Raw genomic sequence first — 27,090 nt, forward strand, 5'->3', positions numbered from 1 at the left:
GAACTCAGGACCTCTGGAAGAGCAGTCAGTGCTCTTAACCTCTGAGCCATCTCTCCGGCCCCCAACTCCCTGAATCTTAGGCTCAGAAGACAAGGTTCAGTTTATACACTATTTAGTCAGCTTATAGAGGAAATCCTGGTGAAAATATTTAGAAAAGAATGGAGTTTGGAAAATAAAGTCAACAGTCATTTTTTATTTTGTGCTCTGTGTATGTGGTAACACACAGCAGTGAAGACGGACACAGTTAGCCCCAGCCGCTCAGGGCATGGAGGCCAGGAGAAGCCCATGGATCACGGGGGCATCCTCCTCCACCACAGTGGCACCCACCTCTTGGATTTTAACTTTTGTGGAAAGTGCAGGCTTCTAGGAGTCCTGGGGAGAGAAGAAAGACATAGGCCATTCAGAATACTCTTAATTTTATGAACGGTTTAGCGGAATGAATGAACCGAATGGACAGTTCAGTATAACATAAATTGTCCCAGGCTCTTTGTTCTCCCGTCCTCATGCACACTGTGTCCCATCCCTCCAATCCCCACAGGGAGGGCTCCGCACAAGGACATAGACCCTGTTACCCGACTTTCTGCCCTAGGGCATCTCCAGCCTTGTTTTTAACCGGTGAGGCTCTGAGCCTGAATTCGTATAACTAGAAGCTGCCTAGGCTCTTGCCTGAGAAGGTTAAGCAGATGGTAGCTAGTAGTCCCGAGCAACTTCTGAGCTGGGTCTAGGGAGGGGGTGGAAAATAACAAAGCTAGACTGCTCTCTTGAGCATCTAGGTAAGGGAAATATTAACTTGGATTTTGTAACAGTAGACCTCAACATTGCTTACACAGAATTCCATGTGGCAACTTGTAAGTGTATGTATTGTATAGTATAGTATGGTATGGTATGGTATAGTATAGTATAGTATAGTATAGTATAGTATAGTATATTGTCTCATTCTACTGTTAGATCTAGGGATTAAACTCAGGTCATCAGCTCTTTTACCGACTGCGCCATCTTACCAATCCACAAGTGGCAACCTAGAGACCTCTATCATCCTGAACCAGCACAGAGTCTGAAGCTGTATCTCCAGGACAACAACTTAAATTAAGGCCAAGACTCACCTCTAAATTACAATTGAAGGCTAACCACTGCATATCATATGTATTCTCTCACACTTTACAAATGCTTTCAGGTGACTCCATTAATCCCCACACAGGCGGTAAAACCTATTTTATTCTACTTGAATTGCTGGAATCTGCCATTGCAGATGGGCTTAGCAACTTTACAGCCAGCCAGAACATATCATTATTAAAACTCTATAGAGCAGAGCTGTCTAAAAGGATGTTCTGGGATATTCTTTTTGCTATGGCTACTTTCAACTAAAATTGTAGGCTGGGTGGAGTGAGAAAATGGTATATAGATTTAACTCAGATGTCACTTAAAGTTGAGCCATCACATCTTGCTAGCCATCGCCATATTGGACAAGGACCTTTAATAAGCTTGGTGCCCGTTTTTATCATCTTAGAAATAAGGTGGGGCTGTGCACATATAATAAGTTCATTGCCTTAGTGTGTCTGTGTGTGGCCCCTTTACAATATGTGCATGTAACCTATATATATGCTAGGTTTCATCTTGCCCATGTGGTTATTTCCTAAGGGTTTGAGTTCTTGTAAACACCATTTCCAACACCTATCACTGGGTTTCTTAGCAACCTCTCCACACTGTTCATCCTACTTACGTGAGGTTGAACACTTCCTTATGTTTCCAACAGCTTGCAAGTACTCTGCTCCTAAGTACTCTTCATATGTGGTACCTTCTGGAAGTTTAGTCAAACACTTGGTGTCATCTCTGAACAGAAGGTCCTTGGTGGAAGACCGGAACAAACAGAAATTGCCAGTGCAGTCCTTGTCACCTTTCCAAAATAAATCCTGTCAAGTGAGCAGAAAATATATGTGAACCTATATCCCAGACCCGAAACACCTGTACTGCAGGAGGCGGAAAGGTCCAAGCCAACCCTGGGGACAAAAGAAAGCTACCGGAGGTGCCTCGGGAAGTTTCCATCTTCCTCATTTACCATTTACTTACTTGAAGCCTGTACCACATTATTCCACAATACCTCTGAGACTCCCCACCCTTCTCAATTACCCACTTCCACCTTTCCTGAACTCTTCCGTTTCATTACTAAGTGCCTTGGAAGTGGTTATAGGAAGTGAAAAGAAATAACATGTCCCTTCCAGTAAGACATCAGATACGAGCCCTCTCATAGGAATGGTCGGGTTGGGGTTGGGGATTTAGCTCAGTGGTAGAGCGCTTGCCTAGCAAGCACAAGGCCCTGGGTTCAGTCCCCAGCTCCAGAAAAAAAGAGAGAGAGAGAGAGAGAGAGAGAGAGAGAGAGAGAGAGAGAGAGAGAGGAATGGTTGGTTGGGTTAAAAACAACAATAAATCACGAGAAGTTCATGTCTGGATAAATTTTAAATTTGTGTTAGGCCAGCAACATAACTTCTTTCAGCCTCTCATGGTTGTAAACGATGATGCTAACGAGTCTAGCATCCTGCCGTGCTCGAGGAATATTTTTAAATGCTCGTTATTACCATTGTGCACTCTCTTTAAATATTAAGATCTTTATAATCTTTATTGCATTTTAAAAAAATCTACACAAGAAGCAGAGGTTTAAAACAATGTAGAAAGATTAAAGATCTCGCATTGAGTCAAAAGGTAAAGTCTGTCTCTTTAAACATTGGTAATGCTGATATGAAACTGTTAGCGATTGCAAGATTATTGGACCCAAATCTAACGCCAAACTAGAAACACCACTGGAGATTATCACATGCTTTTAAAGGGGCTTCTCAAGGTATCCTGTCCTGTTTTGCATTTTTTTCTTTTAAAACTAATGACAAATTAACAGGCAGGAAGCTATACCAGAAGGGTGGGTAATGCTTGTGTGTAGAAGGGCCCCAGAGATAGAAGTATTCAAGTGGCCCCTGTATCCCCCCACCCTCAAGGCTGGTCCTGACAGGGTTGTTCTGAGGGTAAGAGCCTTTGTGTTTTCCAGACTGTTAAGAATATGGTACAATTGGCCTAAGCTAGAGAAGTAGTAGTCAATTCTGGTCCTTAAGACTTGTATGAGGGTTGGGGATTTAGCTCAGTGGTACAGTGTTCGGTCCTCAGCTCCGGGTGGCGGGGGGAGACTTGTGTGAAGGAACATTAGAAAACAGGATCTGTCATCTTCACTTTCAGAAAAACATTCTTGAGGAAAATAAAGTCCTGAGTCAAGATCCAAATGATCTGGAAGGCTGATTCTAGGTCCCGAGGGCTCATGGGTCAGGTGAGAACTTGTCTGGAGTGACTAGACAGAAGCAGAGCCAGGTCTGAGCAATCCAGTCCCAGCTAGCACACTGTGAGCCCTTCCTGTAGACACATATTTCCTAAACCTTGTGCATGCACTACTTCACTTAATTTTTTTTCATTAACTTAGAAACAGGTGTGTGTGTGTGTGTGTGTGTGTGTGTGTGTGTGTGTGTGTGTGTGTGTATTTCCACTTAATACGTGAAGAAACTGAGCATGGAGATTTTAAGCACCTAAGATAGCTGGATTGAAAGCTGCTGAGCTGAGATTTGAACTCAGATATTCTGGTCCACCACCTATAGAGTCCAAATTCTAGTTTTCAGAAAGGAAATGCTCACTCTGAAGATTCCTTTAGCTCTGAACTCCGAATGACCTTGCCCCTGCTAGGATTAAATGGTAGGAGACCCTTGGTGGTTCATACCTTCTGGGCAGTCAGCACAGTGCTAACCCGGGCTGCCTTCTCTTTTCGTGAGACCACAACATGGTTTGGAGCTTGGGCCAGGTGGCAGGTGGCGAACTCGGTTACAGGCTTCTTGGTACCATCAGGGCACAGCAGCTGGAAGTCTTCCTGCTTCAGATCCTTAGCCCATGCAGCAGTGTTCTTTCCTGGGTAGAGAAAAGGGGTGGATCAGTCATCTCTAACCGTTTTAGTCACCGGGATGTCACTGACCCACAGGTGTATGGAGGGTGTGTGCCTTCTGTCCAGCTGAAGCGCGTTTATGGTTATGGTAGTGTTAGAAGAGGATGGTCATGCATTGCAGGTGCTTCTCAACTCACAAGAGCTTGCTAGTGACCACTCTCTTCTGACCTTCCCTCTCAGCGAAATGAAAAAGAGCCATGTTCTATGGGTGTTGTTTTTAAAAAGAAAAAGAAAAAAAACTTCATTTCTATTAAATTCCAATGCTAAACAACAATAATGCTTTTTTTTTTTAAGCCTGGCATGGTGGTGCATGCATGCCTTTACAGAAACAAATGGATCTCTGTGAATCTGGGGCCAGCCTGGTTTATTTACACTGTGAATTCTAGGTTACCCAGTAGTAGAGAGTGAGGCCTGTCTTCGACAAAAATCCCAAGGCCCTTTGTACTGGCTCCAAAGAAGGGAGGGAACTTGGTGCTCTAAGGCAGTTACCCCACCCCATCGACTCTCGAAACGGAAGACCCGCCCCAGAGAATGCGGAAGACCCGCCCCATCCGGTCTCCAAACGGAAGACCCGCTTCAGAGGATGCTTTTCAATCCTCATCAACATTTTCGGTTTGACGTCATGCTAGTTCCAGGTGCAAACGTCCTATCTCAGCTGCTTACCTACTCTTTTCTGCATTCTCTTTTCAGTAATTAATCAATCGATCAGTCGATCCAAAGACCTCCGCCCTTTCAGAGGCTTTCAGTGGTTCCTCCTGGCGTCTTTTTCTTGCCAGTTTTCATTCCTCGATCATAAAGCAGGACCATGACCTCCCTTATTTCACTTACTGTCCACTCAACTTTTTCCGTAACTCAACAAATACTATGTGGGCATTATCATATTTTAAAATTCACTTCCTTACAAACTAAACATCCCCACTTCTGCATTCCTTAGCTCCCAATGCTTTCTCTGGCTCCAATCTTGGAAATCACGATTTGTGTTTTCACGCACGCCCCTTCTACTTATTCACCTATATAGGAGTCTGTGTGATGTTACAAGCTTACATTTTTTTCTTAGTAGTAGATTTTAACACGCATGAACTTCTGTAACTCTCAGCTACTTATACACCTCACAGTTTCTTCTGCACCATGATGCAAATCAAGGTAATTCTTTTAAACCGTTGGATCATTGTGACTATAGCATAGTGTTTTTAAACCATTCCTCCACTGATAAGATATTTGGAGTATTTACAACTTTTTTGCCACTACAGTAGTGACGAGTGTCTATTGAATATGAATGTGCCTATGTAGATGTGGAACAGTTAATGAAGCTTAATTTTAAAATAACCAAGTTGCTTCCACCACTCTATGTGGTAAAGACTTGCTTAAGAGTGATCCAGGCCTTGGGTTAATTTCCAAGTACTAAGGTGGGTTATATGGAGGGACAATGGGAGGGACAGGCAAAGGATTACAACAAGGCTCTCTATTTAAAGACAGAAGCTATGAAAAGGGAACTAGGAAGGGGCTAGCATTTGTGCCAACTGAGCTTGTAATGCCAGCATCCTGTGCATAAAAATAGCAGCTTGGCAAGCTGAGGAGCTGAGGAGATAGAAGGTCAGATCTCCCACAGCAACTATAACCAGGAGGTTATAGACGTTGGAGCCTTTATGAGGAGTAGAGAGTCAAGGCCTAGAAATCAAAGAGTTACTCAGAAAAGCACAAAAAGAAGGCAAAGGTGGCAAAGAACCACGACCAGAGTGACAGCTTAGTGGCATGAAAAAAAACCTTTAAAGGAGATTTAAAAACCATTGGGGGAGGGGTTGGGGATTTAGCTCAGTGGTAGGCCCTGGGTTTGGTCCCCAGCTCTGAAAAAAAGAATAGAAAAAAAAATCATTGGGGGAGGGGTAAGGGGGGAGGGGGGACAGAGAATCAAACCAGTCTTTTCAATAAATTCTTAGTGTCTTCCGAGCGCAGTCCCGGGTGCTGGGAACATTGAGAGGAAGGGAAAGAGCCCAGCAATTGCCCACAGCCAAAGTGCGCACAGATGTTCTACAGCCATGTGGACAGAGGATTCCCACAGTAGAATGGGGTGTGCCGCCTGGGAAAGCATCTTGTCCTACATCAGTTGCCCAAAGCTGCAGCTGCATAGCAGTGAAGAGAACAGATCTGAGCGCTGGCAGGGAAGGGACTGATGGCCTGAACTGCAGTGCTTCACTAGTCCTTCGTGACATGCCAGGCACGGCGTGCACGTCCTTACCAATGCTCAAGATCCTCCTCCTAACCCTGCCACTCCTCCTCATCCCCTAGTCGGCATTCCGTGGTCAGGAAGAGCTTTCTCGCCATCATTTATCAAGTCGGGATTGCATCCTGGATTCTTACTTTGACCTAGGGTTTGTCATCCTTTACTGTTAACATTAGTTTAACGTTCAGCGTTTCCAGACTTGCCAGTAGGAGAGCCTTTACACCGGCTCCTCCCTATATTGCGATCTGTCCCATCCTTCTCTGTACACAGCAGTACAAGCAGCGTACCATGCATATTCACCCCGTCCCAACCTTGCAATGGCCTTTTCCATAGGGATGGATATCGGTTCCGTTTTTGCAGAGCAATTGCTTCTCTCTCCACTGAACATACAAGTTGAGAATTAGCGCTCTGGAGCCTGACCGTATCAGTATTGCTCCTATGGAGCCATCCCTGAACCTCAGCAAACCCCAGTGGCCCAGCTTCTGTAGAGAACAGAAGAGAGTGTGCACACATACCGTTCGTGTTTTCCAGGACAGTCTGGTGCTTCACAAAGGCTACGTCTCCCTTCTCAACGAGGCACCTGGAGAGTTCCAGATACGGGAAAGAGAGAAGACAGGAGGTCAGATTGACACGGGTTGTTCAGAGGCACCTTATAGATCCAGATGGGTCACCTGACGTCATCAAGTGTTAGGGCCATCCTATCAGTAAGCAACACACAGAACAAGGCAAACAAAGACCCCCAAGTTGCTGCGTAGTCCCAAAAGCTCAGCTCCACACACTGCACCATTTGTTCCTTTGTTTTTTGTGAGTGTGAAAGGAGGGTGTGTATGCACATTCTTGTGAGTATGTGAGCATGTGCGCGTGTGTACACGTGTGCCGGGGTCAGAAGTGAGCACTGGGTGCCTTCCTTCTACACTCTCCACCTTACTTTTTGAGACCTGTTCTCTCACTGAACTTGGAGCTCCTCAGTTTGGCTAAGCTGGCTGACTAGTAAGTTCCAGGGACCCACCTGATTCTTCTCCAACCCACACCTCAAGTGCCGAGGTTAAAGTCAGACATTCGTGCCTGGCTTTTATGTGGATTTTCATGTAGGTGTGTGGCGAGCATTTACAGACTTAGCCATCTCCATCTCCCCGCCTTTTCTACATAGTGATCTTTACCACAGCTCCCCGGTCTATCATATCTGTTCCCTAGCATGGACATAGGCAAAAGGGAATCAGTTTTGTAGCATGGTGATGACCCCCCATTATCTGAAACGTGGACGAGGAATTCCATCCCTTCAGAATTTTGAAGCCCAAAATACCCGGGCAGCGTTTTTGAAAGACTGCAACTCCATCGTAAATTTCCTTGATTCCTTTAAAAAGTAACTTTAGGGGGGCTGGGGATTTAGCTCAGTGGTAGAGCGCTTGCCTAGGAAGCACAAGGCCCTGGGTTCGGTCCCCAGCTCCGAAAAAAAGAACCAAAAAAAAAAAAAAAGTAACTTTAACATTCAAGGAGCATGTGGGGGTCTCTGTTTTGGGTTGTTTGGTTTTCTTTCTCTCCGTTCTTTATCTCTCCTTTTCTTCTCTCTATCCCCCCTTTCTCATTCTTTCTTTCTTCTCTTGGGAAACACAGAAAATATAGAGCAAAGCCTGAAACCTACATCCTTGACTCTACAAGGCCCACATATATCTGTATTGTGCATTGAGAACGGAGAGCTCTGAACCACTGCACATCTCCCAGAAGTTCCAAGAAAGAAATACTAGCAACATTAACTCTGCTGTGTATGGTTCTACCTTTTTTTTTTTTAACCACAGTCCTTTGAAAGTGGACACACACAGGTGTGAACTAGTGTGCGATTCAGTGTCTACTCATGGAAACGGGTGAAACAGATTCTTAAACAGCGGGCCCCGTCCTTTGCCCTCTTGCTTCAAGGGAAATCACCTGTCTCTTCGGGCGGTCATCCGAAAGCTTTGTGGACAGTCACTGAAAAGGCAAAGCGACCGTGCAGCCCTGAGTCATGGAGTCTCTATAAGCTAAGAGTCTGTCGGTTTGCTGGTTGCATGTCATATCTGAGTTTTATAAGACATTTTGAAAAATGAAGCCTGTTAGATATGTTTCTAAAAGCAAAGTCCGAGTCTTTTCTCTCATGCTTCCACCAGCAGGAAAACAAAAACAAGGAAAAGGCCAGTGATGGTGGAGGTGGGAGTGGGGGTGGGGGTTGGGGGCAGCAGGAGAGGGGGAAAGGGTGAAGGGAGGGGGAGAAGGGGGTTACATCTCTCAAGTCCTAAGTCTCTGTGCCCTATACATTCTTTTTTGTATAATCAGAAATGTTGTGGAGTTATTCATACTTTCCCAAGTTTTACTGGAACGTTGAGGTGACCTTTGCTCTCCCTTTGTTACCGGGAAGGTCAGTTGTAATAGCATCAACCACAGATTCCCCCGAGCTGCCACATAACAGACCGTCTGAGGCAGGAGAATAGCTAAATCATAATACCCTAGCAAGGGACACAGATGTCCTACAAAAATAATAGTCACAGGGCTAGAGAGGTGGCTGCACAGTTAAGTGGCTCTTGCAAGGGGGCCCGAGTTCCGCTCCCAGCACTCACATCAGGAAGCTCACAATTGCCTACATCTCTAGTTCTGAGGTCTGACACCCTCTCCTGGCCTCCATATCCATACCGCACTCGGCGTGCACACATACAGGAAACTGAAAGTTTAATTTTCTTTAAGCTTTAAGAAAAAGACATTCTACGAAATATAATCGTAGAGAGGAATTTAGAAAGCATGTGCCTCGTTATTCTCTACCTCAAGATGAGTATGGGTCTTGGTTTCTCTGGAAAAACTTAAGCCAAACCCCTGACTCGGTATTTAGCCCATCATAGAAAGGGACCATTGCTTTGGCACTAGTGACCTTTGGGTCTTTGTGCTGACCCGTACACTGTGTTTATCTGCTTCTGTCTTTTAGACTGAAGGTACCCCCCCCCACCCCCCGCCGACCACATCGCAATCACAAGCATCCCTAGACATTGCTAGTGCTCTCTAGAAGGCAAACTGCCCCAGTTGACGACTGCTAAGCCCTATCGCCTGTCAGCCTCACTGTCTTGACAGTGGCCCTGGCAGATAGAGCTCCTTGGGGACTCGGATGCCCTTTCACATACATCTCTACATACATTTGGTGGGAAAATCTCTCATCCTAACATAAGATCTCACCTCAGACACTAAAAGGAATCTGGTCAAGACTAGTATATCAATACACACACACAAACACACACACACACAAACACACACATATATAGCTATATATGTATGTATATATGTATATATGTGTGTATATATATATATAGCTATGTATATATATATATGTATGTATATGTATATATGTAGGATTAGGAAACTCACTGGAAAGCCCCTGTATAACCATTATATCCCTCTCTGTTGTTCGGAGCACATTTTGCTGGGCCAATACACAGGTCACAGAGGGTGGAATTCTTCTTATAGCCAGGAGCACAGCCTTGACTGAAAAATTCATCTGGACAGAAGAACAAGAGAAAGTCAGCTTTTTCTGTGTAGGGGTTAATTCTAGTGGCTTACATAATCCCTGGCAGGCTATGAAATAATTCACCCTGCAACCTGCCACCGACCAACCCACCCAGAACCACCAGACTGTGGGTCTCGGAAGGACACTTCTCAAGGTTGGGAAAGGATTTTGTTAGCACTGCACTTCAGGGTGGAGGAGATCCCTGGAGCACCATGATGGTGCCATCGCTAGCCTGCAGAATGAAGAAAGGGGATTTCTGAGGTTGGACCAGGCTTTTCTTTGTTTGTGAGTTTCCCCTTCCCTGCCATTCATTCGAAGAACTCCATTGCACCTCAAAAATGAAGGGAGAGGGGATTTTCCCTGCACATCAGCTGCTTCTGTGGCTGTGAAAGTACACCGAGGTTCAGGGGAAGCAGAGGTCAGGAGGCTGTGCTTTCTCTGTCTGTTGCCCCAGGTGTACTTTGTTTCTGAGACACCAGAGCATCTCCTGCAGAGAAGTGTCCCCATTTCCAGTCCCTGCAGATACTAAGGTTGCAGAGTTCAGGTTTTTAGTTCTCTCGTCTTTAAGGAGTTGCCGAAATTTAGAGGCATCGGGAAAGGAGATCTGAGGAAGCCAATATGAAGCAAAGCCATTGTCAAAATTTTCTGTTGGAATCTTCTACTCAGAAACATAAGGAGGTAGAAATAGCCTCAGATAGAGGACACAGTCAACTGAAGAATCCTAGGAGCTGAGCAGGGACTCGGTGAGATAACCAACACCTTAAGGGACCCAGGACAGAACCTCAATGGCCGCTTCCCTTTGTTCCGGAGTTTGGTTTATAGTAGGTGTGTGTAGGTAGATGTCTGACAGCACACCTAAGTTCTGCACAATGGCAAGTTAAATGGGAATAATTGCTTTCCCATCCAGAAGGCTCTTTTCTTTTTTTTTTTTTTTTCTTTTTTCAGAGCTGGGGACCGAACCCAGCAGAAGGCTCTTTTCAAACACTGACCACGGTTGGTGTACATTTCCACTTGCTCTCGTTCTTGCCTGAATTGTGACTGCCTCAGCAAGGTTACTTTTTGAATGTGGAAGTACTATGATGGAAATGATGGACCAGAAAGAAGGAAGGAGCCCTCAAGACCTTATCAGCCACAGAATGCTCACCTCTGATCTCCATCATGAGAGAGACAAGCGAATGTATAGCCACTAATGCCATTATTTGCAATAAAGACAACCGTCCTGACTCCATTCCTTAGCCCCTGGTTCCTCCTAGTCCTCTTCCCTATTTCCTTGAGGTTCATTTTTATAAAACTTCACTTTTATGGACCCCAAACCTATGGCCCTTCTTAGGGCCCCCTTTTTTTCTGCATGGCCCCTCCCAATCTCCCTTCCCGGCTCTGCTCACCGAACTTGCAGTGGTTGATCCTGCTGAACAGCAGGCCCATAGGGATGTTCCAGCCGGCGGTTCTGTCTACTCCAGTATGGCAGGACTTCTTGCCTTTCAGGTTGTTCCAGTTGATGCTGGAGTCTGATGCCTTCACCACAGCCACGGCATAATACCCTTTAGGAAAGACATCTGGAAAGAACAGTTAATACCGCTGGGGCCTCCCAAAGCTTTCGACAGTAGCCACTCTCTCCCTAGGACAAGGAGGATGTCCTAAATAGCACATTGTGTCATGAAAGGAACTCCACAGCGTCTAGCTCCGGTGAGGAACAGGACAGTCCAGCAGGAAGACTCTCAAAAGCAAAGCACTAAGATCACACGGTGCCCCATGATTATGTCCATTTTAAAAATGCTTTAATGGATTGATTTAAAAATACAATAACGGGCTGGGGAAATGGCTCGGTTGGTAAAGTCATGTTAGCAGTTCAGTCCCCAGAATCAATGTAAAAAAAAAAAACCAGGTATGATGGCATGTGCTTATAATCTTATTACTAGGAAGATGGGTACAGGCAAATTCCTAGGGCTTACTAGTAAGCCAGCTTAACTTACTCCAGGCCAACAAGGATCTCATAAAATAAAGTGGGTGACTCCTGAGAAATGCTATTTGAGATTGACTTCTGACCTCCACGTGTCCCATCACAGACAAGCTCGTGTGCCCACGTATACATGAATACACATGGAATAGCAAATATTAACATACTATCATTAGAGGAAATGGCTAGCATACAGTCCTTGCCTATATGTATAAGGTTATTGAAGTTAAAAGCCAGTAATTTACTTTCCAAATTATTAAACCAAAGACATGGATTCAGAAAAGTTAATGGAACTCTGACACTTTGTATAGGAACATGTATTGGGGTTAATCAGGCCAGATGTCCTCTGATAAAAAGAATATGGTTTTATACCAGGGTAAACAAAAAAAGGAAACACCAACAACACGTTGGTTGTAATTTTCTATTACAAATGTGCTCTCAGTCTGGGCTGGACCACCTGTGATTCTGTTTTCTATTTTAATTAATTCAGAATACTTTCTCCAACAGAAAACAATCTTCATTATCTGTGAATAATAATGGTTCCTTCTAGATATGCTAAAAACTGGGAGGTTAAGTTTAGCTGCAGGGACAAGACCTCGGAATTGTATGCTTATAGTTCTGGGGAGTAAGTACGTACATCCTAAGGAGACTAAACACCAGGACTCGGGGTCACTTTGGTGTTAGACTTCCTGCTTGCTCTTTGGCCATCTTTTCAGATCTACCCCGAATCAAAGCTTCAGTAAGAGATGGGTTTTTCTGGTTTCCTGGGCCCATCCTGGATGGATGGTCAAGTAATTCCATGCACTTAGACATCAACATTTTTGAAGTGTTCTATTCAGTCTTGCAAGGACCACATAGGCAAGGCCTGTGCTAACTCTCATCTAAAACCATGAAGACTTTATGGGATCCAAAATGGTAGGAAGTGATTGGAAAGAACTTAGATTTATTTCCAGGATCAGCTGACAGTGGCAAGAAATCCTAGCATTGTCAATAAATGTTATATTTACTGGTTTGTTATCAAAGATTTGTTTGGAGGCCATTCATAAATTCTGAATCCTTAGGTTCCCCTCATGCATCCTTACAGAGGACAATAGCTACATATGCACACAGGAGATAAGGAACCCTGTGTCTGAGTCACCACACACACGGCCTTGCTAACCAATCACTATTCTCTCACCACACTTTGCCTTCTAAGATTGGCTCTCTCCATTGACTTATAAACTTGCCTAATCACTTCTCCCAACAATGAGAATTTATTTACCTTCCAGTGCCCAGGATTATCAGTTTAAACTCACCTGATTGTGGGTTTGTACACGAAGAGATATCTGAAAGAGAATAAAGAAACCATTAGACATTTATGTATAGGATGGGAAACCCATGCCATTCTCATGGGGCAACTAAAGAAGAAAGAAGTGGGTGAGACTACACCCATCACTGATTTACAATAAGGGCCAAGGCTCTCCAGCTGTTGAGAGTTCACCTGGCTGCTGACCTCTGGGATTCACTCACAAACTGCATTTCAATGTCTTACTCACTGTGCACCAAGCCCACAGTGGGATGCTGACTGAACTGATTTGTCCTGCAGTGAGGTAGTAGGAAAAGTGAGCCTTCTGGATATTGCAAGACTTCCCAGACTTCCCATATGTCCTCTGTAACCGGATCCTTTTTATACCAGAAATCTCATGAGAGGGACTGAGGGTCCCTCTACTCTCATCCTGTAAGATGACTGTGGAGATTCTAGGTGGGGGAGTCTCAGAGACTGAGAAGCTCAGGCAGGGAGCCTTTTATGGTGACTGTGAGATAAACTGGGCTGCATTCTCCTCTCACCATGGCCCAGAAAGGACACGCAGAGGCACTCTCCTCACTCACCATAGTTCTCTGCCATGACGGGCACTAGTCCACACTGGCCTGCTATGTAGGCATGACCTCCATCCAAGCTCATGGCATCTGCTTCTCCATTCTACAAAGACACAGCAAGACGCAGCAAATGAAGAGTTGCTATTTCTTGTGCCACCTGACCTTTTAGACTGTCTTCTTGACAGTCCCTCTCAGCCCAAGTTAGAAAGTCAGGGTAACAGTAGATGTTGGTACTGGACCCCTGGTCAAGCATGGCCAGATGTTAGTGTACTCCTATATAAACTCAGGTTCTGGGTTAGTTGTGTATGAATTAGGTTCGATTTTTCTTGCCTTGACTCAGACAAAGCCAGAAAATGGTCTGTAGCTAAAATAATGTAGTATTTAAAAATGTAGATAGAAGAATGGCCTTGGCAGTCTGTTTTGCTTTCTGATAGATGTCTTAGAAAGCACATGGTTGTTTTTAAGTGCTCTTAGCAGGGCTGAGAAACTCCAGAAGGCTCAGTCGACAGTGGCAAGAAATTCTAGTGCTGTCAATAGATGCTATCTTTATCGATTTGCTACCAAAGAACCTACAGCAGCTAGCTCAGTTGATAGAGTTCCAGCCTACCACACCAGAGGCCCGGGGTTCTTTCCTGAGCATCCCCTAAGTGTAGGTGTTGACATAGCGACACATAAGCCCAACACTCCAGAGGTAGAAGCAGAATGATCAGGTGTGTCAGGTCTTTTTCTGCCTCAGCCAGTAACTGGCCAACACCAGACACTTGAGACCCTGTCTTAAAAGACTACCATCACCACCACCACCAGCAACGAACAGCAAGAACAAAAGATTCAACTCAAAGAATAGGCAAATGGAGGGGCTCCATGGAGCAAAGAACAGAGGTAGGTGTGTGAGAGCTTGGCGCTTCCTTGCCCTCTCCAGGGCTGCCACCCTGCAGAACCTCTGTGTGTTCTCTAAGACAGGAACACCAGGGTTTGAAAGACACAAGAAAGGCTCGCTAGACATGACAAGGCGCTAAGGTGGGGTATGCTAAGCAACCTGTGTGGCACAATCCCAATAAGAGGGCTTTCTCTGAGTTGTGGTGATGACAAGGGGCTGCTTCTTTTCTTCTTTCTCATGCTCAGGATTTTGAAAATTCTTTATAGGCAATTGAAAAATGCTATTTTGATCAATTAAGTGAAATCAAAACCAAACCCTTCCGCACTCACCAGGGTGTATCCTGAGCCCAAAGGCACTCTTGCCACGGTCCAGTTTCCCTCCAAAGGACAAGGCTCAGATTACTCTTCAGAGCCATAAGTGCTAAGTCTCTCAACCACCTGGGGAGCTGAACTCAAACTGCGCAAGCAAGGGTTCTGGAAAGGGGATTTCCATGTGGTAGCTGCACTTGTCGACTCTGCCTTCTAGTGGGCCAGCAGGCCACAGGGTTAGGAACACGCCCTGGAGAGGCAGGAGAGACGTACCACAATCTTGTCAATGCAGTCCTCAGTGCTCTCTGCTGACTCACACTCTATCTGCCCATTGCTGCTGACGCTCCACTCATCACACTTGGCTCTCTCTTGGTGACTCAGTGCACACCATTTCACTGGCGCGCTGTCGATGGAGCCCTCCGGGCCTGCAGTACAAGAAGAAGCACCAGGACTCAGGAGAGCAAGGTTCCAGCAGCTTCTGTATGTGTCAGTGCTAACTGCTTCATGGAAGGGATGAGCTAAACAAACAGATCCCATTCAAGGAACTCCTGATAGGCTAGGGAGGCAGATAGCATACAGTCCAACTGTAGTTTAAGTTCAGCTTTTCTTCTTTTGTAAGATTTTTCTTTAGTTTTAAGTGCGCACACATACGTGTGTGTGTGTGTGTGTGTGTGTGTGTGTGTGTGTATTTGTGGGTTTGTGCATGTTAGTACCCTCAGAGGCCAGGGGAGAGCATCAGATCCTCTGGAGCTGAAGTTACAGGCAGTTCTGAGCTGTCTAGTATGGGAACTGGGAACTGAGCCCTCTCAAGAGCTATACTTGTTCTTCACCACTAAGCCATTTCTCCAAACCTCCAGACTTTTCTTTTGAGAAGCCAACTCTCTAACCTCAGGACATGCTAACAACTGAACTTCTTCCTTCCTTTCTTTCCTCCTTCCTTCCTTCCTTTCTTTCCTCCTTCCTTCTTCAAATAGCCACTTTAACTAACCAGTTATTTCGATGTTCATTGTTTGTCATAGGTTTCCATGTGGGAGAATGTGAGAGCTAATGGAGAAGGGGGCACACCCACCCCTCATGCCAGGGCACCCTAATATGGAAACAGTGCAAACATGGGGTCAGCATAATAAATGTCTAGCAAAAAATAGACAGATGGATGATAGATAGATAGATAGATAGATAGATAGATAGATAGATAGAAGATAGATGCATGGGGCTGGAGAGATGACTCAGTTGGTTAAAAGCACTGACTGCTCTTCCAGAGGTCCTGAGTTCAATTCCCAGCAACCACATGGTGGCTCACAACCATCTGTAGTGGGGTCCGATGCCCTCTTCTGGTGTGTCTGAAGACAGCTGCAGTGTACTCACATATAATAAAATAAATAAATATTTTAAAAAAGAAGATAGATGCATAGCTAGAAGATTAGACAGACAGACAGACAGACAGACAGACAGACAGACAGAGTAAACACATATGCACATGGCTATCTTTTAGGCTCAGTCCCCAGATCACTCCCTTAAGAGGGCCTTAGTTCAACCCCAGGCCAGGATCTATTTGACTTTGGTTTCCACTACTGTGAGGCTTTGCTATTTTATTGCTGTTTTCATTCTTTTACTTTGTATGTATCTGTTCAGTAGTATCACCATCTCTCAAACACTTGTCCTCTCCCTGGCCTGAAGTTCCCATGATAGCAGAATCTAATATGTGTTTCTTTTTTTTTTCCCCCGGAACTGAGGACCGAACCCAGGGCCTTGCACTTACTAGGCAAGCGTTCCACCACTGAGCTAAATCCCCAACCCCTAATATGTGTTTCTAAGTCTAGCATCCAGCAGTGTCTGTGGCTGGATGTCTGATACATACCTGTTGGATGAATAAATGATTAGGCAAACCTCCAGTGCCCCAGTGAAACCCAGGGCAAGACCAACCTCCCTACAGCTTCCGCTTCATTATGCCCCGTGGACCACAGTATTGGCAAGGGATGTGCAATCTGCAGAAACTTGGAGTTATTTACTTTCTAATAATCTAATTGGCTTCATAAAGGGCACGGGGCTATCCTAACTTATGCAGAGGGATGATATGAGTATCAACCCAGGTCATTTAAAATGTGAACAGTCTTAAAGTGCTTAGTGACCTGTAGGCCCTTTCATGGTTGATGCCAGCCAGCATCAATCTAGCCCCAGGGTTAACAAGCAGGACAGAAATGGGAACATCAGGAGAAGCTGTCAGTCCCCAGAAAGACTATGGCTGCTTCTTGACCTTACCAGATTCCCCACATTCCTGGGGTCACCTAGCTTTTTCTGAATACTTACACACGCCTTCCCGCTGATTTCGAATGGCAGTGACATAGCTGTGGCCGAGGTACAGCCTGTAGTCCATCCTTGGGGGCACCCGTAACAGCCCAAAGGCAGAATCCTTAAACAGCAGGTCTTTCCCAAGAGGAGAGCCGAACAGTTGGAAGTCTTTTGATTTGCCTTTGCCAAAGTGTTCCTGTTTCCAGAAAAAACAAACAAACAAACAAACAAACAAACAAACAAAAACAGAGGAGTGAACAGAGAATTAGGGAGGCTAAAAAGAAGAACTGAAGAGAACAAGAGAAAATTCAGGAAACTGATTTTAAAAGCTCAAGAAACTTGTGAGTACCAAGATAGAAGGCATTCGGGCATTCTGTCCATCACCTAGCACCTCTTTATCCAGTATCCTGTAAGGACCATCTCACACTCTCTTTCCCTGTGCTCCTGATCCTGTCTCCCTGAGTAGTTGAGAAGTAGCTGAGAACAAGTGAATCTAGCGCAGAGGCTGGCATGAGTGGACTGGACCAGAGGAAACTGTCTTAACCAACCTCAGCCAAGAGGCAGGGGAAGTCAGTCCCTCTGCAGTCTGATGCGTGTGTGTGTGTGTGTGTGTGTGTGTGTGTGTGTGTGTGTGTGTGAGAGAGAGAGAGAGAGAGAGAGAGACAGAGACAGAGACAGAGACAGAGACAGAGAGAACGGAGGAGCAGAGATTCTCCTTCCTTCTAGGATTTCCTCTGGGCCTTGAGGGCCTAACTCGGATGGAAAGGGTATCATTGGCCAAAAAGGTGGTGGATGTTGATATCAAAGGAGACAGCTGCTACTCTACGAGGATACAAGAGAGGTTGGTGACACACAGCAGGGTCCCCACTGTATCCTGAACACATAAGAACTAGCTTAGTGTGTCCATGTGTCAAGAAGATCTGAGCACAGAGTGGTAATCAGGAGAGAGGATGGTGAGTAAAATACCTGAGCCACTTTGAGGATCTCCCAGATCAAGTCCTCTTTGCCATCTCCATTTCGAGCCACAACAGCATGAGAAGGGATCCGGGCTAGGTAGCAGTCCTCATACTGATCCACTGGCTTGCGGGTATTGTCAAGGCAGAGCAGCTCATATTGATCCCTGTCAGCCTTCTGTGGCAAGACCTCTAAGGAGGGAAAGTTAAAGTGAGTCCATGGCAGGTTGAGCCCCTCCCGACCTTTGAAGTCCTGCTACCATAGAAAGCACAAACTAAGAGCCTTGATGGATTGCCGAGGGTCAAGGAATTGGCAGGAAGGTGAGCCTCCAACCAGTTAAAGACACAGAGGCTTCTGTAGGCCAGTGAAGCAATGGTTACCTCCATCCCACAATTCCTAGCTCAGCAAGAATGCTGACAGGCCAAGGTCAGCCATGCCAACCTCCAACCCTTGGCTGTGGCACTTTGCCCCTAGAGGTAGGGCCATTGTGTGGCTTGAGTGATAGAAAGAGACCCACGAGTCTTGGTGGAGACCCCAAAAGTACCTTCCACTGCACATGTAGAAACTCAGGCAGTGGTGGAGAAACCCTGCATGCTCAGGTCTGACTACTGACCCTGTGAAGGAGGACAGGCATCCTGCCAGTCTCTCTCCATCACTCACCAAATATGGTTGTATGCTTGACAAAGGCCACATCTCCACCTCCATCTCTCAGACACCTGTGGGGAAGAAGCCCATGAGTGAGGACTGCCACAAGGTGGACCCTGCTCCTGGTCCAGATCATACTGTCGGCTTTCAGACAAGGACTGAAGCTGAGCGGCCCCCATAGTGGAGACAGCTCTAGGTGGGGTGCTGACATCGACAGTACCACTGGGATGGCGGATGAGCTCACATACCCCGAAGTGGCCAAGAGGAGGTGAAAATATATTAATGTAAAAAAAAGGGGGCTGGGGATTTAGCTCAGCGGTAGAGCGCTTGCCTAGGAAGCGCAAGGCCCTGGGTTCGGTCCCCAGCTCCGAAAAAAAAGAACCAAAAAAAAAAAAAAGCTTCAAATCCTTACTATGGAAGATGACAGGATTTCTACCCTGGCTATGTGGACTTCGGGATATAAAAGTAAGATAAAAAGAGGGAGCAAGGAATCAGGCACATGACACAAAGTCCTACTCCTAACCAAGAGGCTACTCACAATTGATACTGGCTTGGAAAAGCAGTTTTCTTGAAGGGAGTTTAATCAACCATGTTTCAGGGCAGGTCCCATGCCCAGGAGTAGTTAAACAACAACAATAACAACAACAACAACAACAACAACACACACACACACACACACACACACACACACACACACACACACACAGACTTCATGGTTTGTTTTGTTTTCCCCTGTGTACTTTTTATTTGGTTTGACCTTCAATGTCAGTGTGGGTGCGTAGGTGTGTGGGGTGAGGGGTGCAGTGTCCTCTGGTATAGAGATAGAGACAGGGGAGGGAAAGGAGGAGTTGGGGGAAAGGGAAGAATGTGATTAAAATATATGTAAAAAATAATTTAAAAGCCACATGTACTAATGGGCTGGGGCAGGGCAGCGTCTAGCATTTTGAGCACAGTTCACCGCTCCGGAAAGCAGTAGCTCTGCCCTGGGGGAACGTAGGTCCCTTCAGAGGCTGCTGCTCGGCTCATTGAGAGGAGACACCAGCCAGACGTGAGAGCTCTGAGGAGAGAGGACTCCCAGAACAGGGCTTGATCTTTGACATCAGGTGAAAGGGAGTCTAGGCTCCCTTGGCCCTGAGAGCCCCAGGTTGTAGCCTGCCTCCCTGGTGGGAGTCTAAACCACTAAGATGCTTTTAGGTAGGTTGGGGCAGCAAAGAGCCACCATTTGAGGACTTTGGGCACTGGCCACCACAGAGCGGCCATCTCACTCACTTGAAGGCGCCTACGTAGCCAAAGAACGGTTGAGTCGGGGAGCAGCCACAGCCTGGACACAGTTGACACAGCTGGGGGAAGGCCACTGGATCTGCACAGGGGACACAACTGCCCGAGAAGAAACTGGCCACAGCTGCTCGATACAAAAAAATGGACAGCAAGGCATAGTAAGATAAGAGCAATGCCGTCACCCAGCCTGGGCTGGTGAAGCCGGCAGAGGCTCAGTCCCTGCTCAGTCTTTCAGGTGCTAAGTAGGGTTTCTAAACAGGAATAAGTTAACCCCTGCTCTTCAGTTACCCTTCTGGGGACACAAACCGTACTTCTCGCTAGCCAAGGCTTGCCCTAGACTTTGTCAGCCCACTCTGCTCCCAGATCTTTCAGGGAAAAAAAAAAAAAGGTGCGGGGGGGGGGGGCTGTAGGACAACCTCATAACCAGCAGGTGGCACCAAAGCATCCTTTAGCATCGCACAGGGGTGGGGTGGGGGTGGGGCTCAGGGTCAGGGGTTGGAGTGTGTGTGTGCAGGACTACCCCCTAAAGTGATTATGGAAATCCACTGTGGACTCATATGCCCCTTCTTCCCTCTCCAGGACAGCCTCCGCTGGGGTGTTGGGAGCTCACCACAACAAGGTTCAATTGCCGCGTTCTAATTGTTTTGTTCCTCCTCCGATACCTCAGAGTTCAGCCTACCTGTCTGACTAATCAGGGCTATGTGGCCCCAGCAGTCCAGGACATTCAGAATACAAATGTTGGCTTACCTTTCTCAAGAGGCTTGCGGGGCTCTGGCAAGTTACAGAAAAGTAAGCCAATGGGGATAATCCAGCCTGCAGACCTGCCCAGGCCAGTGTGGCAGGACTTCTTGCCCTGGAGCTGGTTCAGCTGGAAGTCTGTTCCCTTCTTCACCACGGCCACAGCCAAGTAGTGGGTCTGTGGATCTGAAAGGGGACAGTGTAGAGGGAGGACTTCGACATGGCCCAAAGAAGCACTGCTTGTCAGTGCTTGGCCCTGATTGAGGGAGGAGAGACCCGGGGGTAACTTAGGTGGACTTGGACGGTAAGAAGCCAGAGAAACCCCTATAGGCTTAGAGGTGATAGCCCATTGGTAACAGTATTCCAGGAAAGCAAAGGCTCAAGAAGCATCTGCATATGGGCCATAGACAGAGGCTAACGGTCCCTGCCTCCCTCTAAGTACTTTATGTCCTCTGGTATGGTGATAGGGACAGTCAGAGCTATCCCAGAAGACTTCTTCAATGGCTGAGCTTCCACTGTGCACTATAGGGCTGGGTTCTCTCTTGAACATGGTGCCTGAGGCTCTGGGGAGCCTGAATACCCCAGATCCAGTGTAGGCCAAGCTAGACTCCAGCCTGCTCTCTTTGTCCAGTGAGAATGGACAATACCAGCCTCCAAACAGCCCAAAGCCCTCAAGATACCTCAATTTGTGCCCAGAGGGCTAAAAGATCCCCTCATTCCTCACGACTACCACCCCCCCCAAATGCTTGCTAGTATCTAATATCTGATAGCTGCCTACAAAATGAGATTTAAGGTCTACTAAGCCATGACCCCACCCCGACGCCCACCCCCTGGGTACTTCAGTAGAACTCACGTTCAAGTGATCCATAAAACTCTGCTGCCACAGGCTTCAGGTTGTTGGGAGTCAGGCCTGCATCGTACACCCAACCCCCATCCAAGGTAATGGCATCAGCTTCACCTCCCTAAAAGAGAGTAAGTCCCAGAGACTTATTCCAAAGAAGCCCTCCTCCCCCTAAGCCAGAACAAGCCGGAAGGAACCGAAAGTACTCCACGGGTATCGGGGCGGTTTGGGTTGATTCCATTTAGAGAAAGAAATGGAGTGTTTTTTCTCTCTTTTCCCCGACGATGTGCCCAGTACCTAGCCAAAGATATTTCAATGTGGATTTACCCTCAGCGATGGTTGAGACCTGGTCTGGCATGCTTGGTAGGGGGAAGGGTCTCTCCCTCTTCAGAGGTGGGCACAGCTATTATACCAGAGGCTCTGGCATGGTTGCATTTGAGCACCCAGGGGCCTGTGGATGGCTAGGTTCTTACATGTGTTTCCATGCTCAGCCACACAGAGGGGCCCGTGATTCAGAGACCCTTGAGTTTCTAGAGTCCCTGTAATCTCCTCTGTGGATGCATGCTGTTGTAGAGATGAAAACCCTGGAGGTGCTCGTCTTTCTGACCCAAGGCTCACTGCTTTTCCCTATAGTCCTGGGTCCATGAAACAGTAGGAACTAGCATGCCGTGGTCACATGCATCTGTTATGTCAGGATTTGGTAGACGCAGACAGGAGGATTCATGGATGATTCTCTTCCTTTCATTTTTGGTATCATTGTCTACTTGGACATCTGACAGTCCCCACCTCCAGTTCAATTTTTACAAGTGAGCAAAAACAGAGGCATGTAGGGGCTAAGCCACCTTGGTATGCCATGCGGCTGCTAAGACGTGCAGCTGGGATCTGGGGCCAGAGAGTCTGGTTTATTTCTTATTGTTACTTCAACGTTACTTGTTTATTTTACTTCCTGCTTTTGTGAATGTTCAGGGTTTTTTGTTTTTGGGTTTTTTTTATTTTTGTTTGTTTTAAGGTAGTTTGTGTATCTGTGCTGATTTTGAACTCATGATCCTCCTACCTGAGCCTACAAAGCACCAGACTATCAATACCCTACCGCGCCTCCCTGGACCCTTGTGTTTAAATCAATACACCAGTTGAACTATTCCAACTATGTCTACAGCTTATTTTCTCTTTACTTAAATTTGTTTTCGTTTAAGGTCTAGAAAAATTTATTGAAAAGCAGACACTCTCTGCAATGGGGAGAAGCCCCCCACCCCCAGTGGGTTACCCTTTACTTAAAGTCTTAAAATGAACCCAAGTCGGGTAGTGGTGACTCATGCCTTTAATCCCAGTACTAAGGAGGCAGAGGTAGGTGGATCTGAGTTCAAGGCCAGCCTAGTCTTCAGAGCTGGTTCCAGCACAGCCAGGGCTACATGGAGAAACTATATCTCGATAAACAAACAAACAAACAAACAAACAAACAAAAGAACCCATCTGTCTTTGATCTAGACCAGTGGTTCTCAACCTTCCTTAATGCTGTGACCTGTCCCAACACGACAAGTCTCTCCAAGCTCCTACATCAGGAAAGCTTGACCATACTCCAGCATAAGGTTATGTCCCTAGGATAGCCCCAGCCTTCTTATGTGTGTGCCTGCCTGAGTGAGAAGCACTCAACACCTTCAGGAAACATAACCAAAGACAGATCCTCCTCTTCCTTTGTAATGAGCAAAAATAAGACATGAATGTGCATCTCTTGAAACTCAGAGGTATCTCTCTCCAGGACCTGGGAGATATGTATGCATGTGAGTATATGTATATGTACACACACACACACACACACACACACACACACACACCCATCAGGAAGGACGGGGTACCTGTCTCCTCACTGCCAGTCAGCCAACACTGCTGGCCTCACCAGACTGGTTCACTTTGAGCAGTCTTCAGCTACTCATTTCCCCGACTATTGAGTTCTGCACTCCCCATCCCTTAATCTCCCGTTTAAAGGTCCACTTTCCCTTTGCTTGAAATAAAACGGGGCTCAACTCTCCCCCTAGTGACAGTAATTACAATTACAAATCTTATCTGTCCTGCTCTACCTAACCGCTGGCTGGGTTTCTCTGGTTTCCTGCTTACAACTCACACCAGCTTGGCTCTGCTTTTGCATGTGTGTCCCTTCCTGGCGAGGTCACCCATGGATCTTAATACACAGTCCTACCCGGGGTCATCCGTTGAGTCTTAGCTTTTTTGCTTCCTTCTCAAAGAGCCTGATGGGGCCGAAGATGTTTTCTCTAAGTCCCTGTTGGAACATCATTCTTTCCCTTTGTTGAAACGGATACTTTACTCACTCGCAAACCTTTCTTCTCTCTTTACAAGGTTGTGGACACCTGGGTGTGTAAACTTAAGCAATGTTTACGTCACCGCTGCAGCTCCATGAGCTAGTCCAAGATGTACAAGAGCAATGCTAAAGGAGCCAGGAGTGGGACAAAGGGTTCACTATGACCCGCAGCCAGTACTCTTGATGTTACCCCATCCCCATCCACTCATCTTGCCAGATATGTGTCCAGGGCCTAGATGAGGGGGGTGCAGTGCAGTGTTAGAGGGGGGGGGTGGAGGGGAGGGAGAGACAGACAGGCAGGCAGACAGAGGCAGGAAGGGAGAGAGAGGGGGAGAGAGAGGAGAAAAAAGGGAGGGAAGAAGAGAGTGGGGGAGGAAAAAGAAGTGAGACAAACAGGACAGAGAGAGAGAGAGAGAGAGAGAGAGAGAGAGAGAGAGAGAGAGAGAGAGAGAATTTTTTTTTTCCGGAGCTGGGGACCGAACTCAGGGCCTTGCGCATGCTAGGCAAGCGCTCTACCACTGAGCTAAATCCCCAACCCCCTGAGAATAATTTTTGATGCCACAGACATTCCTCTTTCCCCCCGAGTTCATAGAATTTAAATGCCTCCACAACAGTCACCTTTCAGAGTGCATTGTCTCCGGCCTTCTGGATAGTAAACATGGCCTTCTCTATTTCCACTATGGAAGTGATTTAAAGAGCAATAGGGGTTGACCACCCCACATCCGTGAGGAAAGAGTTATTCCAAAATGGCTTAAGCAAATGGTAGAACAGCCTTCCACTGATCACGGCAGCAGCACTTACAGAAATGGCCTTGATGCAATCTTGATAGGAGGTTTTCTTCACACAGGCAAGCCGGGGGCCATCAGCTGGAAGGACGGTTTTCATGTGGTCACGGAAACTGATACACTTGGTGTTCTCATGCTCAGACACTGCGCACCATTTGACCGTTTTGTCAGGGACAGCCAGACACAGTCCTGCAGGAGAGAAGGCAGCGGCATAAAGGACCCACTCCCTATGCCAGGGGAGAGAACGCAGCACTTTATTAAGGGTCTTGGTGGACACCTCCTCTCTGTTCCATTCTCCTCTCAGTCCGGGTCGTGGTCATGACAGAGCACAGGGTTCTCCAGCACCCTGATACTGGGAACAGATATGTAGTTCACCCCAATGGGCTGCTAACCCTGGCTGCTTGGACAGATGTTGGGACAGCTTAAGGTGACAACTCGCTCCTCTCCTGCCTTGTTGTCATGGCTGAAGGTCCACATAAAAACGTGAGCTTTGAAGGGCAAACACCATTCTCAGCCACCTTCTCAGCTCTAGACAGCAACTCTAGGAAAGGCATACGGTCTTGTAGAAATGAGAAAGCTGGCCTCGGGGGAGGAAGCAGGTTTGAGCAATGTCATGTTTGTTAGCAGCCAGACTCTAGGTCTGCTGGCCAGACCACAGAGGAAGATAAGAGTCTTAGGTGTCTGCAAGACAGTTCCATCACGAGTTCACCTGTGATGCCTTTCAGCTGTCTCCTGTTTAGAAATGACTTGGAAATTCCCATCTATTCAGCAGGCTTCTGTTTCTACCAAACCTGCCCTCCATGTTTACCCCCTTTTGGCCAACATTTAGAGAAACAGCAGAAGACGGTTATGTGCATCACGATGTGTGTATGTGCTTATATAACCGGGCTCCTGTGGCACATGCATGTGCAGATGGGAGCACGGGGGACAAAGGGCACCGTGGGGTGTCTTCCGCTATTGCACTCTGCCTGATTTTTTGGAGACAGTGTCTTCCACTGAATCTGAGCCTTGAAGGTCCCACTAGATTGGCTAGCCAGAAAGTCCCTGGGATCTTCCTGTGTCTGCTTCCCCAGAGAACCAGCTTTTCACATGGGTGCTGGGGTTCTGAATTAAGGTCCTCGTGTTTGCACGCCAAGCATCTCCCCAGCTGTACCATCTCCCCAGATGTATCACCGTTAAAATCCACATGATGGAGAGATGCCATCCATAGAGTCTGGCACTCCCAGGTCTCGTCACATCTCTTCCCTTTCAGACAACCCAGCAGGGCTGACTTGCTGATTCAGCAAGTCCACAAAGCACTGAGCATGGAGCAGGGTGGGCGAGGCCAGCCACCCTTAGGATGGACAAGGAAGGACAACAGGGAGCCTGAGTGTCCCCAACTCCTTCCCTTTAGTTCACCTTGCCAGAGGGAAACCAAATGCTTTCCCCCTTAAATGACCTCTCTAGCCTCTTCAGACTTGTAAATTCTGTGACACTGTGCACAGCCACACCAGGTGCCCTGAGCTGACAAACACGGAAGCCTCTTTCAGGCTGAGAGTTGTTGGGCAAGCCCCAATAGTGTGACAAATGCTAACTACAGTCCATCTGGGGCAGGTACTTGGGTCTTCAAGAGCCCCTCTGGGGAGGAATCATCAGGATGCAGGTCTGGAACCTGTGATCTCACCCTTACCTGACCCTCCCAGGCATGTGCTGTAAACGAGACCTGCCACAGGAGAAGTACAGGACCGAACCCAAGAATTCTGACTTCGAATCCCACACTCTAGTCTAAGCCACCAGCGCCCAAAGGCGTCCAAGGAGGCACCAGAAAATGGAAAGATAGATCCCAGGAAGTTGTGACTACCACACCAAACTGTTTGGACTATACTGAGAAGCCCCGTGTAGTGCCTGCGTAAACAGGTTAAAAGTTTTCTAACGGGGCTGGGGATTTAGCTCAGTGGTAGAGCGCTTACCTAGGAAGCGCAAGGCCCTGGGTTCGGTCCCCAGCTCCGGAAAAAAGAATCAAAAAAAAAAAAAAGTTTTCTAACGTTGTATACCATATCTTCAAATTGCCCAATTTGAAGGAGAGATAGTGTGAGGAGGATAATAAAAGCAAGAGAGTGAATCGGAGCCCCAGATGCATGAGGATCAAAAATTATTCCTAAGCTATTGAAGATGGAGATGCCGCGGGGAGTAAGAAAGGGCAGGCTGTTGGGGCTTCCAGCTTTAGCTTGCAAGGATTGCATAGCCCTCCAGTCCTTCCCTGCACCCACACTCACCCAGGGCGGCACAAGCCAGCAGGGCACCCACAGCGAACCTCATCCTCTCGGTGTGTGTGGCGAGGAGCGGGGAGTACAGACAGACCCGCTTCTGCACCGCCTCCCTGTGGCCCGCTCCCCTTTATACACGGAGGGGGCCGGCTGGGTGCAATCTTTGACCTCTTGTGTTTGCGCAGTCCAATTGCCCAATCGCCCTGCACCCACCCCCTTCCTTTCTTGCCCTGATGGTCACCTCATTTCCTGATATGTGGGACAGAACTGCGCATGGAATCCACCACCAGGGC

The 27,090-nt window shown here is 47.0% G+C and overlaps 1 protein-coding gene and 1 long non-coding RNA gene across 2 annotated transcripts; one reads left to right on the forward strand and one right to left on the reverse strand.

Annotated features, from left to right (window-relative positions):
• Nucleotides 1-173: 173 nt before the first annotated feature.
• On the reverse strand, nt 174-26,880 carry Tf (transferrin). The gene is made up of 17 exons (NM_001013110.1): nt 26,807-26,880; nt 24,568-24,740; nt 21,465-21,573; nt 20,621-20,797; nt 19,865-19,997; nt 18,611-18,666; nt 17,963-18,141; nt 17,015-17,192; nt 14,981-15,132; nt 13,535-13,625; nt 12,961-12,990; nt 11,094-11,264; nt 9,570-9,699; nt 6,704-6,768; nt 3,749-3,933; nt 1,721-1,910; nt 174-372 (listed from the first exon to the last, which is right to left on the reverse strand). The coding sequence occupies exons 1-17, from the start codon at nt 26,847-26,849 to the stop codon at nt 338-340; spliced, it is 2,097 nt and encodes a 698-aa protein (NP_001013128.1). The 5' UTR covers nt 26,850-26,880; the 3' UTR covers nt 174-337.
• LOC134480223 (uncharacterized) lies at nt 6,719-8,293 on the forward strand. Its single transcript, XR_015628022.1, has 2 exons — nt 6,719-6,807; nt 7,803-8,293. It is a non-coding gene; the product is annotated as an uncharacterized LOC134480223 (long non-coding RNA).
• Nucleotides 26,881-27,090: the final 210 nt, after the last annotated feature.

Source organism: Rattus norvegicus, chromosome 8 (assembly GCF_021556685.1).
Source record: "Rattus norvegicus strain SHRSP/BbbUtx chromosome 8, alternate assembly SHRSP_T2T, whole genome shotgun sequence".
NCBI classification, from domain to species: domain Eukaryota; kingdom Metazoa; phylum Chordata; class Mammalia; order Rodentia; family Muridae; genus Rattus; species Rattus norvegicus.

Coding starts and splice junctions, on each gene's coding strand:
- Tf (NM_001013110.1), bottom strand. CDS start 26,849: ATGAGGTTCGCTGTGGGTGCCCTGCTGGCTTGTGCCGCCCTGG. Junction 1,911..3,748: donor CTGTGCTGACTGCCCAGAAG/GTATGAACCACC, acceptor CTCACTTGACAG/GATTTATTTTGGAAAGGTGA. Junction 373..1,720: donor AAGGAAGTGTTCAACCTCAC/GTAAGTAGGATG, acceptor TTCTCTCCCCAG/GACTCCTAGAAGCCTGCACT.